The 13,846-nt window shown below is 58.3% G+C and overlaps 6 protein-coding genes across 6 annotated transcripts; all 6 read left to right on the top strand.

The window, feature by feature from the left end:
• Positions 1-1,786: 1,786 nt before the first annotated feature.
• On the top strand, positions 1,787-2,494 carry LMXM_28_0680 (conserved hypothetical protein; the record flags this gene model as incomplete). The annotated part of the gene is made up of 1 exon (XM_003876852.1): positions 1,787-2,494. The coding sequence occupies one exon, from the start codon at positions 1,787-1,789 to the stop codon at positions 2,492-2,494; it is 708 nt and encodes a 235-aa protein (XP_003876901.1).
• A 1,499-nt stretch (positions 2,495-3,993) lies between these two features.
• Positions 3,994-5,076, top strand: LMXM_28_0670 (hypothetical protein, unknown function; the record flags this gene model as incomplete). Its single annotated transcript, XM_003876851.1, has 1 exon — positions 3,994-5,076. The coding sequence occupies one exon, from the start codon at positions 3,994-3,996 to the stop codon at positions 5,074-5,076; it is 1,083 nt and encodes a 360-aa protein (XP_003876900.1).
• Positions 5,077-6,967: 1,891 nt separating this feature from the next.
• Positions 6,968-7,990, top strand: LMXM_28_0660 (conserved hypothetical protein; the record flags this gene model as incomplete). Its single annotated transcript, XM_003876850.1, has 1 exon — positions 6,968-7,990. One exon carries the CDS (start codon positions 6,968-6,970, stop codon positions 7,988-7,990), a length of 1,023 nt encoding a protein of 340 aa, XP_003876899.1.
• Positions 7,991-9,122: 1,132 nt separating this feature from the next.
• On the top strand, positions 9,123-10,202 carry LMXM_28_0650 (putative protein transport protein Sec13; the record flags this gene model as incomplete). Its single annotated transcript, XM_003876849.1, has 1 exon — positions 9,123-10,202. The coding sequence occupies one exon, from the start codon at positions 9,123-9,125 to the stop codon at positions 10,200-10,202; it is 1,080 nt and encodes a 359-aa protein (XP_003876898.1).
• A 1,170-nt stretch (positions 10,203-11,372) lies between these two features.
• LMXM_28_0640 (conserved hypothetical protein) lies at positions 11,373-11,579 on the top strand (the record flags this gene model as incomplete). The annotated part of the gene is made up of 1 exon (XM_003876848.1): positions 11,373-11,579. The coding sequence occupies one exon, from the start codon at positions 11,373-11,375 to the stop codon at positions 11,577-11,579; it is 207 nt and encodes a 68-aa protein (XP_003876897.1).
• Positions 11,580-12,960: 1,381 nt separating this feature from the next.
• Positions 12,961-13,620, top strand: LMXM_28_0630 (ER lumen retaining receptor-like protein; the record flags this gene model as incomplete). Its single annotated transcript, XM_003876847.1, has 1 exon — positions 12,961-13,620. One exon carries the CDS (start codon positions 12,961-12,963, stop codon positions 13,618-13,620), a length of 660 nt encoding a protein of 219 aa, XP_003876896.1.
• Between the last annotated feature and the right edge of the window lie 226 nt (positions 13,621-13,846).

Raw genomic sequence — 13,846 nt, 5'->3', positions numbered from 1 at the left:
CTCTTCTTTTTTTTACTATTGCGGGCCCCCACTCGCGTTTACTGCTCATCTTCGTGGCACTCTCTGCATCCCGAATGGATCTCTTCTCTTTTCCTTCTCTCCCTCCCCGTGGCTCTCCTTTCCATCACGTACGCCATTGTGGAATCGTCGTCGCCACGGTGGGTCTGAGGCGAGACCCTTGTCTGCTCTCAGCGTACCTGCGCGTGTGGGTCTGTGCGGATGTGCGTGTGTGGAGGCGTGTGCGCCTTCGATGGTGTGGGCAACGCAAAACCATCGCAGCACTCACACACCCACTTACACCCATGCAGGCAGAGAATCGAATCAGGTGCAACGAATCTCCCTTTTTTTTCTCGCGCCCACCGATAGATCCTCGTCCAGCTCTTCCTCCCACTCTTGCTCTGACCGTCTTCCTACTTCTCTCTCCTCCCACGCGTGGGCGTTGTCGAGGCGCCCATCTCTGGTGCTTTTCTCTGTCTTCTGCCCTGAAGACGAACCAAAAATGAACGAGGAGGCACACAAGGATCGGAAAGCGCAGAGAAAAGCGGGAGGAGGCATTGTGTGTGCGTGTGCATATGTGGGGATGAGCGGAATGTTATAGCGTACAAGGAAGCAGAAACATGCACGCGCGTGCAAGAGCAACGAATAACGTAACTCAAGTGAGGGTGACTGAGGCGCGTTGGTGTCGTCTTCGATTGCGCCTGCTTTATACTCTTCTCTGCCTCTTGTCGAGTGTGTCTGTGATACTCTGCACTGATGGATGAGGTGTGGAGGTAGGCGAGGGGTAAGCAGGGGGGAGATGATACGGTGAATGGTGCGGTGACGGTCGCGCCTGCGTATGTGAGGGTGGGGTGTGACTCATGTTCCTTTTCTTTGTTCTCTGTTCTACATTTTTCGTTTTCGTTTTGTGCCCGTGTCTGTGCGTGATCGTGTGGAGGCGTATGCCCGATCATGGCGATGATGTCGATTACAAGGAGCGCTATCTTTTTTTCCGTGCCTGTGAGTGTGCGTGATGGTGTGTGTGTGTGTCTATGTTGGCGTGCCGGAGTGTGCCTTTCCTGTTTTGCCTTTCCTTGTCTGTTGTCGATGTCGACAAACCCCCAATGTACGACCACTTCCCCCCTCCCCCTCTTCTTTATTAGCCTCGTATGTCTGTGTGTCTGTGTCTCTCCGTGTGGGTGTGTGTGTCTGTGTGCTTCTACCTTCTCCTCATTAACAAAATCTAGCAGAAAAGGAATATCATCAAGTCACCACCACCCTCCCTAACGGTGTCTCTGGGGCCGCGACAGTGGACCCGAGGAGAGGAAGGAAGAGGTCGAGTGATTCCGGCGTAGCTCTCCGGGCGTGGGGAGTACATGTGGTAAGCGTGGTAGCGGTGACGATTCTTGTCGGGTGGCCGGAAGGCCTCATGCGGAAAGAAAGTACCAGGTTGCTTATACGCCCAGATGGTGCGGATGGCACTCCGCCAGCGTCGCCCCCTTTCTGCGAGCGCCACCCTCTTTCCGTTACCGCCGTGGAGGCCGCGTCTTTGTGCCCTGCGGCGTGCAGAGCGGCCATCGGCCTCCGTTGTTGACACCACACACGAGGGCCCAAGCGTGTGCGCGGCGCGATGCACTCGCATGTTTCCTGTGACGTACGCATGTAAGGTGTACTGTGCGCATGCCATCTAATCCTGTCCGTGTTCGCCTATTCCGTCTCTTGCACCATGCCACACGACATCAGAGGAAACACTGCCTGACTGGTACAGGCGCAACCGAGAACGGACCTCGCGAGAGAGGTGCCCGCAACGATGGAGCCCTACTACGAGCCGGACTCAGAGTTTCGCGAGCCGCTCACGGACGTGGATGCGTTCCTCGACAGTGCGCGGTACAACGAAGCCGGTGATCTGGATCTGCTCAAGGCGTACCTGGAGAAGAACCCGAGCGACGTCGATGCGCGGGATGAGCAGGGCCGCACGGCGGTGCACATGGCAGCTGCGAATGGCCACATGCCCATCTTGGAGATGCTCTTCCAATTCAACCCCCAACCGAATGTCCCGAATGACGAGGGCAACACGGCCCTGCACTTTGCTGCGCTGAACAACCGCGTCGCTGCGGCGGAGGCGCTGCTGGCACACGGGTGGAGTGCGGCTGAACAGAACATCATGGGCAAGACCGCGCTGCAGCTCATCTACGAGAAGCAGTACAACGAGATGGAGACGCTGCTCATGAGCCGTGATGAGACACTCGACACCTATGTTCCGCCCAGCCAGGCTTCCGTGATGGTCAACCTCTCAGCCAAGGAAGGCGACGAGGATGAAGAGAACGAGCGGGACGAGAAGCCAACCGAGGAGGCGAAGGTCGCGGCAGAACGCAAGATGCCACTGGCACCCATAGCGCCTGCAAAGCGGATTGTGCCATCGGCGAGCAAGGCGCCAGCGCCAGCGCCGGCGGTGCCGGTGGATGCGACAACCAGTACACAGATGCTGGGCTCTGCCTCTGTGGACGGTATCGAGTAGGCCCAGATGGCCAAATGAGGCGCCGCGTCTATTTGTATGTATGCTCGCGTACGTGCCAACGCTTCCTCTGGCTAGGGCGTGCCCCCTTTCTTGTTTTCTTGCGCACTCCTGCGCTGCGACTACGAAAAGGAGGGGGACGAGGGGCAGGGGGCAGGGGTGTTCGCAGGGGGTAACGTGACGCCGAACCGTTAATCAACAGCGATGAAACGATACGAACACTACTCAAAGAAAAAGGCGTGGATGCTTCATGGGAGGAGGGAGGGTGACGCGGGTCGTAGGCGAGGAAGACAGCAGAGGGGGAGGGTGCGTCGTTCAGCGCTGTTCAAGGATTTTTTTGTGGGTGCAACTGGACGCGCTTTGCTGCATAGCTCCAACCGTACCATTCCTCTGCCCATTGTCGGCTCGCTGGCCGGATGCAAGACCCGCTCACCTCCACCCGCGCGCGTGACGGAAAAGCAGTAGCGCCACCACGACGAATGATGACCAGCATCCAGCAGGGGTTGAAACACACACACACACACACACATACATACACACACGGATGCACATCATCGCAAGCACAGCCCATTAATCTCTGCGCCTCATTCCCCTCCTTTGACACCTCTTGTTTTTTGCTGTCTTCCTGCGCTGGTGCTCCCCTTTTGCTTCCCCTCTGCTGTTGAGGTGGGTTGTATTTCGCTGTTCTCCTCGTTTTCAGCTTTGCTCGCCTTCTCGCAATGCCGAACCCTGGAGTTACAGAGCGCGTCCACCAAGCGGAAAGAAAAGGAATGTATGGCAACGAGGACACCCGATCTTTGTGCCTCGTCCGCAACCCCACCCCTCCCCCAGTGAGCGGGAAGCAGAGGAACCTTGCTGATGCGTTTACGCGCGCACACACCGTGTGTGCCATACGCTTGACTGGAGGCCATGCGCCTTGCGCTGTCTCTTGACGGCACTCATTTCTCGTTGCGTCCTCTTCTTCTCGCTGGAGCGGCGTTTCGTTCTGCCCCTTACGCTCCCGATCCGTCACTTCTACACTGCACAGGAGATCATCAGCAAAGCGCAACGGCACCAGCGGCATGAGTTGCGCTAGTCCAGAAAGTACTCGAGCGCCCGCCAGCGAAGCTTCCGTGAAGGAAATGCCTATCGGCGAGCGTTTCTTCGAGGCTCTATTCGGCTTTGCGGAGGGCGACTACGTTGCTACACGACGTTCCCTCTTTCAGAGCTGCACTTTTGAGGCGGTGCGCGCCAACAAGCCAAGCGGCCACAGTCGTGTACGCAAGGAGCGAGCCTTGTTTCACCACCCGCGCGTGGCAGGGGGCCGCCCCGTCAGCAGCGGTTGGCATTCCACGCCAAGAGTTGCCGATCTTCGCGCGGAAACGGCGGCAGCCGTGCGGACGTTTGACGAGAAGCACCCTGGGCTGCTCGCGAAACTGGCAGCCGCTAGCAGTAGCTCTTGCGGGATGTCGACCCCAATGTCGCCTGTGGCATGCGCGCATGTCACGGGCGACGCTGGGCGGATGCACAGCCTCACGGTGAATGGCGTCTTTCAGGTCGCCAGTCAGTTCAACCTGCTCGAGTTCTCGTCGCCTGAAGTTTCACCGGAGCACGGGGTGCGTCACTACGCGCGTTATCCGACCCAGGGGCCGGCGTGTGCCTTGGCGTGCATGGGTGGCACTGCCTATCGTAACTACCTCCTCCACCCCGACTTCTTTGGCGCCACGGATGCGGCGCCTTTCACGGAAAATGCTGATGTGACCGACCGTGGACAGCGAACGGATCGCCAGCTGAACATGCTGGACGACCTTGTCGAGCACCTCACCCGTGAGCGCAGCAGTGGCGACGCTGCCTCTGCTGCGGATGCCACCAATTCCACTGCGTGCAGCGCGCCTGCTCTGCTGCGGGAATACTTCTTCACGATCCGCAACGGGTATTTCTTTCAGAAACGGCAAATTGCCTCATTGCCCGCGCGATTGCATCGCATCGCCGCCGCCGAGGGGATCTCCGTGGCGGATGTCGAGGAGGAGTTGGCGTCACGCCTCCGCATTGGACTGGTGGAAGACGCCACCGTGACTCTGCCTCTGTACGACCCGCCTGTATCTCGCGTTCCTGAGCAGCGCCAGCTCACCGATCAAGCGGAGCGAAAAGTTATGCGCAGATTGAATGCCAATGTGGCTGCCGAGGTGGAGGTTCATGAGGTGACTCAGACGTATAACAGTGCCTTGAGCTTGCCCCCGAAGGGCCATTGCACGCCGCTGGAGTGGAGCGGCATCGCCACTCTCTCCCGCATCATCTTACGCGGCACGTACGAGGCCACGCTCCTGGTCGGCGTTCAGCACACCCTCCGTGATTTGGAGCGGCAGGCCAGCTTGGCGGACACGTCTCCGCCAGCGACGCTGCCCTTCTCGCTACCGCCCATCTTTCTCACCAAGGTGGGCGGTGGTGTCTTCAGCAACGACAGGGAGTGGATTGCGTCGGGGATCGCGTCGGCGGTGCACCGTGTGGCCGCGCTCAGCGTACCGCTCAACGTGCGACTCGTGCACTTTCGCGAGGTGGATGGGTACTACATGAAATACTTTCCGTCGTGGCCCGTGCTGGACTAAATCCCGCGTGCGCCACGTCCCCCCGTGTACGCATGACGAGAGACAGGAAACACCACGTAGAGGGTGCGGACGCATCTAGTTGTCGTGTAGCGTACTTCACTATTTCTCATACGTGCATGCGTGTTTGTTTGTGTGTATGTATGCGTATGCCCCTCCCCCTCTCTGCGCGCACGTATACGGGCTCGCAGCTCACCCCGCTTGTGGGCACACGGACACGTCTTCTCTCTTTCCCCTCTTGCGCCCTTTGCCATATCCTGTTGCTCGCCATCACCAGGAGCGCGCGTCTTCGACCACGCGGCTTTTATTTTTCATGTTCTTCAAAGTCTTGCCTTGCTGAGTATCGTAGGCGTCGTGTTGTCTCGCCTGCATTGCGGAGTCGTTTGCCCGCGTTCTGGGAAACTCTGCTGGCGCGCGTGTTTCTCCTGCGCAAACCTAAACTCTGACATTATCCTTCCCCTCCCCCCTTTTTTCACACCCTAGGCCGAACACCCTTCGTGCGTGTCTGGGGACGTCTCCCACACCCCCACACCCCTCTCTCTCCGACACGCCTTCGATACACGTGCACAGGTACTCAGGCACACGCGCTCTCCCTTCTCTTTTCCCTTCCAAGTGTAGCGAACCCACGAAACAGGACACGCCATTTTTTTTCTCGGTTGCTGGTTTCGTGCTTCCCTCGAGTACAGAGACACAGACATGGAGCGAGACGGACGCATCGTCAGTGCGCATTTTCCGTTTCTCTCTCCCTTCAGCTGTCTTTTCATTTTCTTTTGAGTCGAACGTGCACACGCGCGCGTGTGTGTGTGGTTTACTTCTGCCGGCGCCGAAGTGGAGTCGGCAAACACACGCGGACCTGTGCACCCATACGAGAAGCAACCACACCGCCTTTCTCCACTGTCTCTTATCATCGCGCCTTCCCCTCTTCCCTTCCTCTACGCCACCCACCACTCGCCCACGACACCTCTCCCCTCCCTCCTACCCCAAACAGAAATGTGTTCGAGGTATGACGCAAGGAGTCGTGCCCCACCTCTCTCCCTCGATCTCCTCTCGGCAGCCACGCGAGATGGTCGCCGCACGGTAATCAAGAGACGAAGCGAGGCAACCAGAGAGAGCTCATCACCGTCTCCGTGCCGACATGCACAGGGAGGCGGGCTCAGCAAGCGCGCGCCCTTGCATCTTGCAGGGGCTGGCCGCCCACTGCTTTGCAGGTTCTTGCCTTTCTCTCCTCCCCATCAAGGCGTTTCTTCCTGTCCTTTCTCTCCTCTCACTCCCCAGAATGGTGGGGACACTCTGCACGGTCTCGTCTACCACGCAGCCACGCACGCACTGCCATATTGCTTGCGTCTCTCCTCAGCGTTTCTCGAGTTGCTTCCCACCCGAGCACGCGTGGAGCAACGCTTCACAGTGCAACACGTCCTCGAATAGGTGTTGAGAAGGGGGGAAGGAGAGGAGGGCAGCGTTGGGTGTTGCAACGCAATCACTTGTCTGTCTCTTTCTCTCTCTCGATTCTCGATTCTCCAAACCCGTGTTGGATGCGAAGACACGTGCGCGGCTTTTTCAGCTTTCCTTTCCCCGCACTTACGGGCATACGCGCACACACAGCAGGACGCCCCCGTGAGGTGCGAGGAATGAGCTTCTGCGTCGGCGGCGTTTTTTTTTTCCTCTTCCCGGCCGACACCGCAAACTTGCTGACAGGCGCATGGACGGGCACAATCACCTGCTCGTACACCAGCGCGACCGCCCATCTCTCCACCTGCTCATTGTTTCCGTTTCAACTCTTCTGTTAGCTCTTCCCCTTTCTTGTGCGATCTCAGCCAAGGGAAAGGGGCCGGTGTAACCGGCACGTAAGCCGCTGACCTTCTATCCTTCGACGCACCTTTGTCGCGCGAGAAAGATGGAGCCGCGCCGATGGAGGCCACTGTTCCACAACCCTTTCACGGAGAGAAGACGACCCATGGAGTACATCCCCTTGTACCGTGGCTTTTTCCGCACGATGCCGCTGCACCGCTGGTCTATCAAAGACATTCAAAAGACGCTCGGCTACGCCGCCGTCAACCCGTCCCTCTTCGGCTTCCCCGACCAACCCACGTGCATTGTGAACACAGCGTACTTTCTTCCCTCCCTGCGGAGTCGGCTGCGCGGTGTATGGGCCTTCGGCACGGAGCGCGGGTGTAAGAGCATCATCGTGCCCCACTCGTGCAGTGGGGAGGCTTTTGATGCGCTCGATGCTCGTCTCATCGAGCCGCTCTTCCGCTGGAATCCTGGCATCGAGTACGTGTATTTATCGCGCCACTGCGAGCCTATGGCGCAGCAGCTCCTCGGCCCTCTCAGCCGCTGCCATAACCTGCGCGAGGTAACCTTGGAGGGGTGGAACGACGCCGTCGCCGTGCATCGCGTTATGATGGCGTGCAAGCACGCCGACGTGCTGGAGACGTACAGCCTCGATGACCCGCCGCGTAACTGGCGCAACGAGCTCTCAGTTCAGGCACTGTCGACCCTTATCGAGATGCACCCCAAGCTGCGCGCCGTCAAGTCACACCGTCTCTACCTCGGTGATTGGTATGAGGCGACCCGCTTCTCCCGGTGCAAGCACAACGTCGCCCTCATCCCCTTCTCGTGCGATTTCGTGATCGTGTTCTACGCTATGTTTCTCTGTGTTGTGTGCATCCCTGCGTATGGCGCGTACCGCCTCGTCTACCGCCTTTGCGTGGGTCGCTTGTCGGACGCCTACACGTGGTTCTGGAGCGTCATTGCATTTGTGCTCGCGCTGTCGGCGGTTGTCGCCTTCGACTCCGTCGGGCGGTCCCACCGCGGTAGCGGCTGGGTTCATATGCAGAAGTACCTCATCTTCGTGAAGCGGCGCGTCGACATTTGGATGGGCGTGCACCGGACGGCACTCGTTCCCAGAAAGAAGTGACCCACGCGTCCACCCATTTTGTACTCGGTGAGCGTGGCGGTTATGGAAGCGTGCGTGTGCGTTGGTGGTGCTCTCGCTACTTTTGAGGAATAGGGGTGAGCACAGACAAGCGCTGCGGCTGTGCCGAGCGGGCGCACATCTGAACCGATTCCGCTCAACTGTCCAGACTTGAATACTCACCCGCACGAGTACTCGCATGCGCGTGCGCGTGTATTCTTTGGCTGCTGCTCATATGGGCGTGTCTGTGACTCTTGTGCATGCAGGAGATTCCCACGACACTAGTTTGCGTTACAAATCGTATCGTTTTTCTGTGGTCTTGTATGATCGAAGCGAGGTGGAAAAGGAAAGTAGCAGCTGCTGTTTCTAGAGAGTACCGATGACAGCTACACGGACAGCGACGACTGCAGGCAGCACAGGAGTCTTTCATTCGAGTCTCGCACCGGAAGTGGGCGTCCGGCTTTCCAAGACAAACGGTGCTGCAGGCGCCTGGGTGCCCATGCATGATTGCGCGGGCAACATCTCGCACTCCTCCTTGTTCACGTCGCTTGTCGTCTTGACGGCACCCGCTTGCCGCTTGACCGCGTCTCTCGTCTCATCTTGCACATCCTTCTCATTGTGGCCCTCTCACGTACTTCTTCCTTTTCTCTACTCGCCACCGGATCGATTGGGGCACTAGCGTGTGCGAGCATAGTGCGCCCGTGTGTCTTCCCATTTTCCTCGTCGATTTTGTGTCGGTGTGGGGGATAAGGCATCAGCGCTGTACGCGAAAAGCCTGTATTGGATCCTTTCTGCCTTCTGTCCCCTCCCCCCTTTTCACCTTCAAACGCTGCGCGCTGCGCCCCCTTCTCCCTTCTTGCGCATTCGAATACGCCGCACACACACACACACACACACACACACACACACACACACACACACACACACACAGCTGGTGTCCCTCACCGACCTGCGCGGCGGACCCTGTCTGAGGGAAGGGGGCAAGGCGGCGGAATCGAAAGCCAAAGGACCTCAAAAGAAAAGTGCAGGCATCGAAGTAGACTGGTGTGTGCGCGCATACGCGGACACTTGTCACCTGTTAAACCTTTTCCCCGTCTTGGCCCACGGATCAGAAACACTCTCTGGAGGCGGGCTTATGAGTGACACACTACTGGACACGGGCCACACTGCGGCTGTGACCAACATTGCAGCAGATGCGAATGGACGGCATCTGGCGACGGCGAGCAGCGATGGCACAGTGCACGTTTATGAGTCTGTCACTTCCTCATCCAAGGAAGCGTCGCAGTACAAGGGTGGGCCACAGCCCACGACGTGGAGCCCAGTCGCGGTGCTTCAGTGCAGCGGCGAGGAACAGGCGGCGACGGTGACGTGTGTGGCATGGGCCCCTCCCGCCTTATACACAGCCGCCCTCGTCACGTGCACTGAGGCGACCAATGAGGTGGCTCTCTGGTGTGACGTGGGTAACGACGCGCAGTATCGCAAAATCTACGTCTACACCTTGGCCACACCGGGCTGGTGTGTTGCATGGGCCCCACACGAGTACGGGAAGCTGTTTGCCGTCGGCTGCGCGGATGGGGCGGTGGTCGTCTTCACCGGCGGTCCAGATGGCACGTGGGACATCCACTCCTTCGAGAGCCACCCGCACGGCTGCAGCGGCCTTTCCTTTGCTCCGTTTTTTCCGCCGGGAGCACTGCTCATGGCGCCTCTGGAGGAGGACGTTGGTAATGTTCCGGGCAATGCGCCGCCGATACCGCTCGCACCACCCCGTATGGTCACATGCGGTGGTGGCCGGTTCGTGAAGCTATGGACGCACTCGTTTGCGCCTCGGCCCGGCGAAGAGGGCAGCGGCGCGCCGCTGGGGTCTGTGTGGACGTCCATAGAGCTGGAGGCGGCCGAGGCGTCGAGCGCCCCAGCGTGGCGGGAGGTGCTTTGGGCACCGAATCTGGGTCTGCCGTTCACGTACATTGCGGCCGGGTCAGAGGACGGACTGGTTGCAGTCTGGGTGCAGGATGGACCCGCCTCGAACCCGTGGCAGTGCCGCCTTCTGCCCCCACCCCACGGTACTCCTGGCGAGAATGTGACGAAGCTCTCGTGGTCTCTGGTAGGTACGTTCCTCTTGGTGTCCTACGCTGATGGCACGGTGGCGATGTGGAAGGAGACGAGCAATCATGGGGCGTGGCGTGTGGTGAGTGAGTTGGAGAATCCAACCCTGTGAGGGGGTGACGTCTGGGGCACTTTTGTTTGTGCGCTTCTTGCGGTCTCGTGCACGCCTCCCTCGCGTCCTCGCTCTTCTCCCACGCTGCCCCTCTCTATCGACATCGGATCTTGCTCGCCCTGCCTCGCCGGGTCTTCTCCACTTTGTTCCCTGCGTCGCGCGCCGCCTCACGCTTGACGGGGCTCTTGAAAGAGAAAAGGGAGGAAGGCGAAGTGCATCATTTCCCTTGTGCCAGCGTTGTCTCCTTGCCACTGGCTTGTCTGAGTGGGCTTCAAACCGCACAATCCTCCTCCTCCTCCCAACATCCACCGCTACAAGGGGAAACAATGTGGAAGAGGCAGTAACAGTACTCGACAAACCGTGTGGAGAGAGGGAGAGATACAACCTGCTTCTCCTGTCTGCTTGCGTGTGGGTGTGCAGAGCTCAAGGCGACTGCTCTGCGGTGTGTCCGGCACATGGTTCCCTGGGATGAGGCATGGCTCGACTGGATGGTTGATGTGCAGGGACGTTGTGTCTGCCGCCTCCCGACTCCTCATTTGCCTGCGATTTTTCTCTCTTGATCTCTGCGTTCATGACCAACTTCCCTCCCCCTCGGTCCTTCCTGCGTCCCCCACCCTCCACACCCCCTCCTCTTGGTGCGCCTTCAACTTACGTTCCCTGTGCCATTGCCTTTCTCTCGCCCTGACGAATTCACTGGCACACGTACACTCACGTACACACACATGGTAACGAGCACGCCACAGAGCTGCACATGTGCGCTTTTACCCCTTTCGAGCCATCTTTTCGTAGTTGCCTGTACCCCTGCCGGACAAGCGAATCACTCACACCGACTGACGCACCGGCTTCACACACGCCCTCTCTTTCATCGCGCTTTCTTTTTCTTCCGTTGTGTGTGCGTGCGTGCCACTGAGAAGCGAAGGAAAAAGACAGGGAAAAGCAAAAAAAAACAAATCGCGCGCTCCGTTTATGCTGTTCTCGCACTCCCCCTCTCTTCTCCTCTCTTCCCATTCCTTGACCTGAGCCACCGCGCTGCTGCACCTGCTGTCGTCCCTCCCCCTTTCCTCTCTCACGCGTGCATCAAGTGTTGGAGAGACGCAGGAGCAGCTACGTGTGCTCTTTCCCCAATTCTGGGTGTCATCGAAAAAGCGCAGCATCACTACGCGGCGCATCATGGGCCTCTTTCTCGGTACTCTCATCTTTATCATCATCGGCGCTATCGGTGCGCTGAGCGCCCCGCTCTGGGCGAAAAGCCAGGTTGACCTTGTCCGCGTATTGTGCGCGGTGGCCACCTTCTGCTGCTGGATGTCGTGGGTGCTCATATACATGGCGCAGATGAACCCGCTCCTACTGCCCACCCGGTCGATCAAAGTGGAGTGAAAAAAGGGTGAGGCACCCCTGGTGCAAGCTGTGAAGCAGCAGATAAAGCATGAAGAACGAAAAGCGTCAATGATTTTTTTGGTGATCTCCCTACTCCCCCCCTCCCCGGCGTGTGTGGTTGCCGTTCCCTCCAGCGCACTCAAGGCCCTCCACGATGGTTTTGGGTTCCGTTGGCCTACTACTGCTGGCGTGGAGAAGGTGAGTCGGCGGTGAAGTCGACCTCCGTTCTCCTCTCCTCTCCCTCTCTCCGCACTGCGAGAGCCCCGTGGTCGTGCCGCGTCTCTTGCTCGTATCTTTGTGTAGTTTTCGACACTGTGACAGCCGTTGCCGTCGTTGGTGCCCTCCCGCGCTTTTTGCAGCCACAGGGAGCCGCACCACCATCACTCACCCATGCCGAGTGAAGTGTTGGCGTGTTCTTTGCTTTCTGTCTCTCCGCAGGTTGTGTGTGCAAGCCTGTGTGTTTTTGCCGTCCTCAGGTGTGCATCCTACGATGGGATGGAGGCGTGTGCGCGTGTCTGGTATCGTCATTACGCATGAAGGAAAATTGAGACAGGAAAGGAACGCAAGATACGTCCCGGTGGAGGGGGGAGGGTAGAGACGCACAAGGCAGACGTGTAAGCCCCGACACCTCGTGTTCATGCTTCCATGTCGAGGGCATGGTGATGTGTGTGAAACGGGCCAGATTCCGGGCGCGTCCCTGAGATAATGCCCGTTCTCCTCATGCGAATAGACTAGTTCAGTGATGAGCTTGGCTGACGGCACGTCACTAGTGTGCTCAAGCGTGGGTGCTGGCGTTGGGTGTATTGTTCAAGAGCATTCATTCAGCTGCTGCTCACGTTCGAAGGCGCTTGCCCCGTCTTGAGGTGGGGTAGAGAGGCCCAGGGGTATGCTTTTGTGCTCCCACCCAGACGCACATTTGCTCCTCACCACAGTCTGTCATGGCGCTGTCTCGCTTCGACGGCCGGCGTTGCTCTTTCAGGGAAACTCTTACTCTCGCCCTTGGTGTTCTTCCCCTTTCTTTTTTCTGCTCTCGGTACCTGTGGAGGATTCCCAGCTGCCGTTTCTCGCGTTTGCCGTCGCTTTCCACGCACACGTACACGCACGCATACATACGTACCTCCAACGATATATATATATATGTCTATTTATAGTTTTTTTTTGTGAGTCTCATTGACATTGTTCATCTCGCTCAGGTCGTGTGCAGGTCTAGGGCGCCGCCTCCCCGTCATCCCGGACGCCCCTTCTTCCCCACTCGTAGGCGAGAAGAAGAGCACGGCCGCACTCCCGTTTCCTCCGCCGATACGAAAAACACACACACATACACATACACACACGAAACCGTTTTAGCAGAAAGCGAGCGCATCGCGCACTCCGGCAGAAAATGTCGTCGGTTCGTGTAGTTGGCGATATGCTGCACCTCAGCGCTATCTTGATCCTCTTATCGAAGATGCTGCGTCAGCGCTCTGCTGCCGGCATCTCACTCAAGTCGATGGAGTTGTTTGCCATTGTCTTCTGTACGCGCTACCTTGATGTGCTGTTTTCCTTCATTGGCATCTATAACACCACCATGAAGATTTTCTTCATCGCCTCGACGCTGCACATCTGCTATTTGATGAAGTTCAAGAGTCCGTGGAAGGCGACTTACGATCGCGACAACGACACCTTCCGCATCCGCTACCTCATCGTTCCGTGCGCGGTGCTCTCCATCCTGTTTCACGGGACACCGCGGCGCAGCATCGTTATCGAGCTGTGTTGGACCTTCTCGCAGTACTTGGAGGCTGTCGCGATTCTGCCGCAGATCTTCCTGCTCGAGTACACCGAGCGGTACGATGCACTGACGTCTCACTACCTCTTCTGCCTCGGCGCGTACCGTGTCATGTACATGATTCATTGGGCGATTCGCTACTATATCTATCACAAAGTGCGCTGGATCTCGGTCATCAGCGGGCTTGTGCAGTCGCTGCTCTACGTCGATTTCTTCTATCACTACGTGGTGCAGGTGCTACGGAAGGCAAAGCAGCGGTACGAGCTGGCCAAGTAGGACGACCAAGGCGAAAGGCTGTGTGCGTCCTCGCGTGATGTGGGAAGAGGGAGAGCGAAGGGATGCAGAAGTGAGCGTTGTCATGGGTGTGAGAGGGGACGGAGACGGCTTCATCTGGGGGAGTGCAAGGCTTACTAGAACTGACTGTACAAGTCTCACGGGGGCTGGCAGCCGTGAGAGAGCTGTATGCATAGCGTGTAAATATGTAGGGTGCCCGCATGCTCAC

This window comes from Leishmania mexicana, chromosome 28 (genome assembly GCF_000234665.1).
Source record: "Leishmania mexicana MHOM/GT/2001/U1103 complete genome, chromosome 28".
Classification (NCBI taxonomy): Eukaryota; Euglenozoa; class Kinetoplastea; order Trypanosomatida; family Trypanosomatidae; genus Leishmania; species Leishmania mexicana.
The sequence above is the reverse complement of the archived record's forward strand: the minus strand, read 5'-3'. Positions and strand labels throughout refer to the sequence as shown.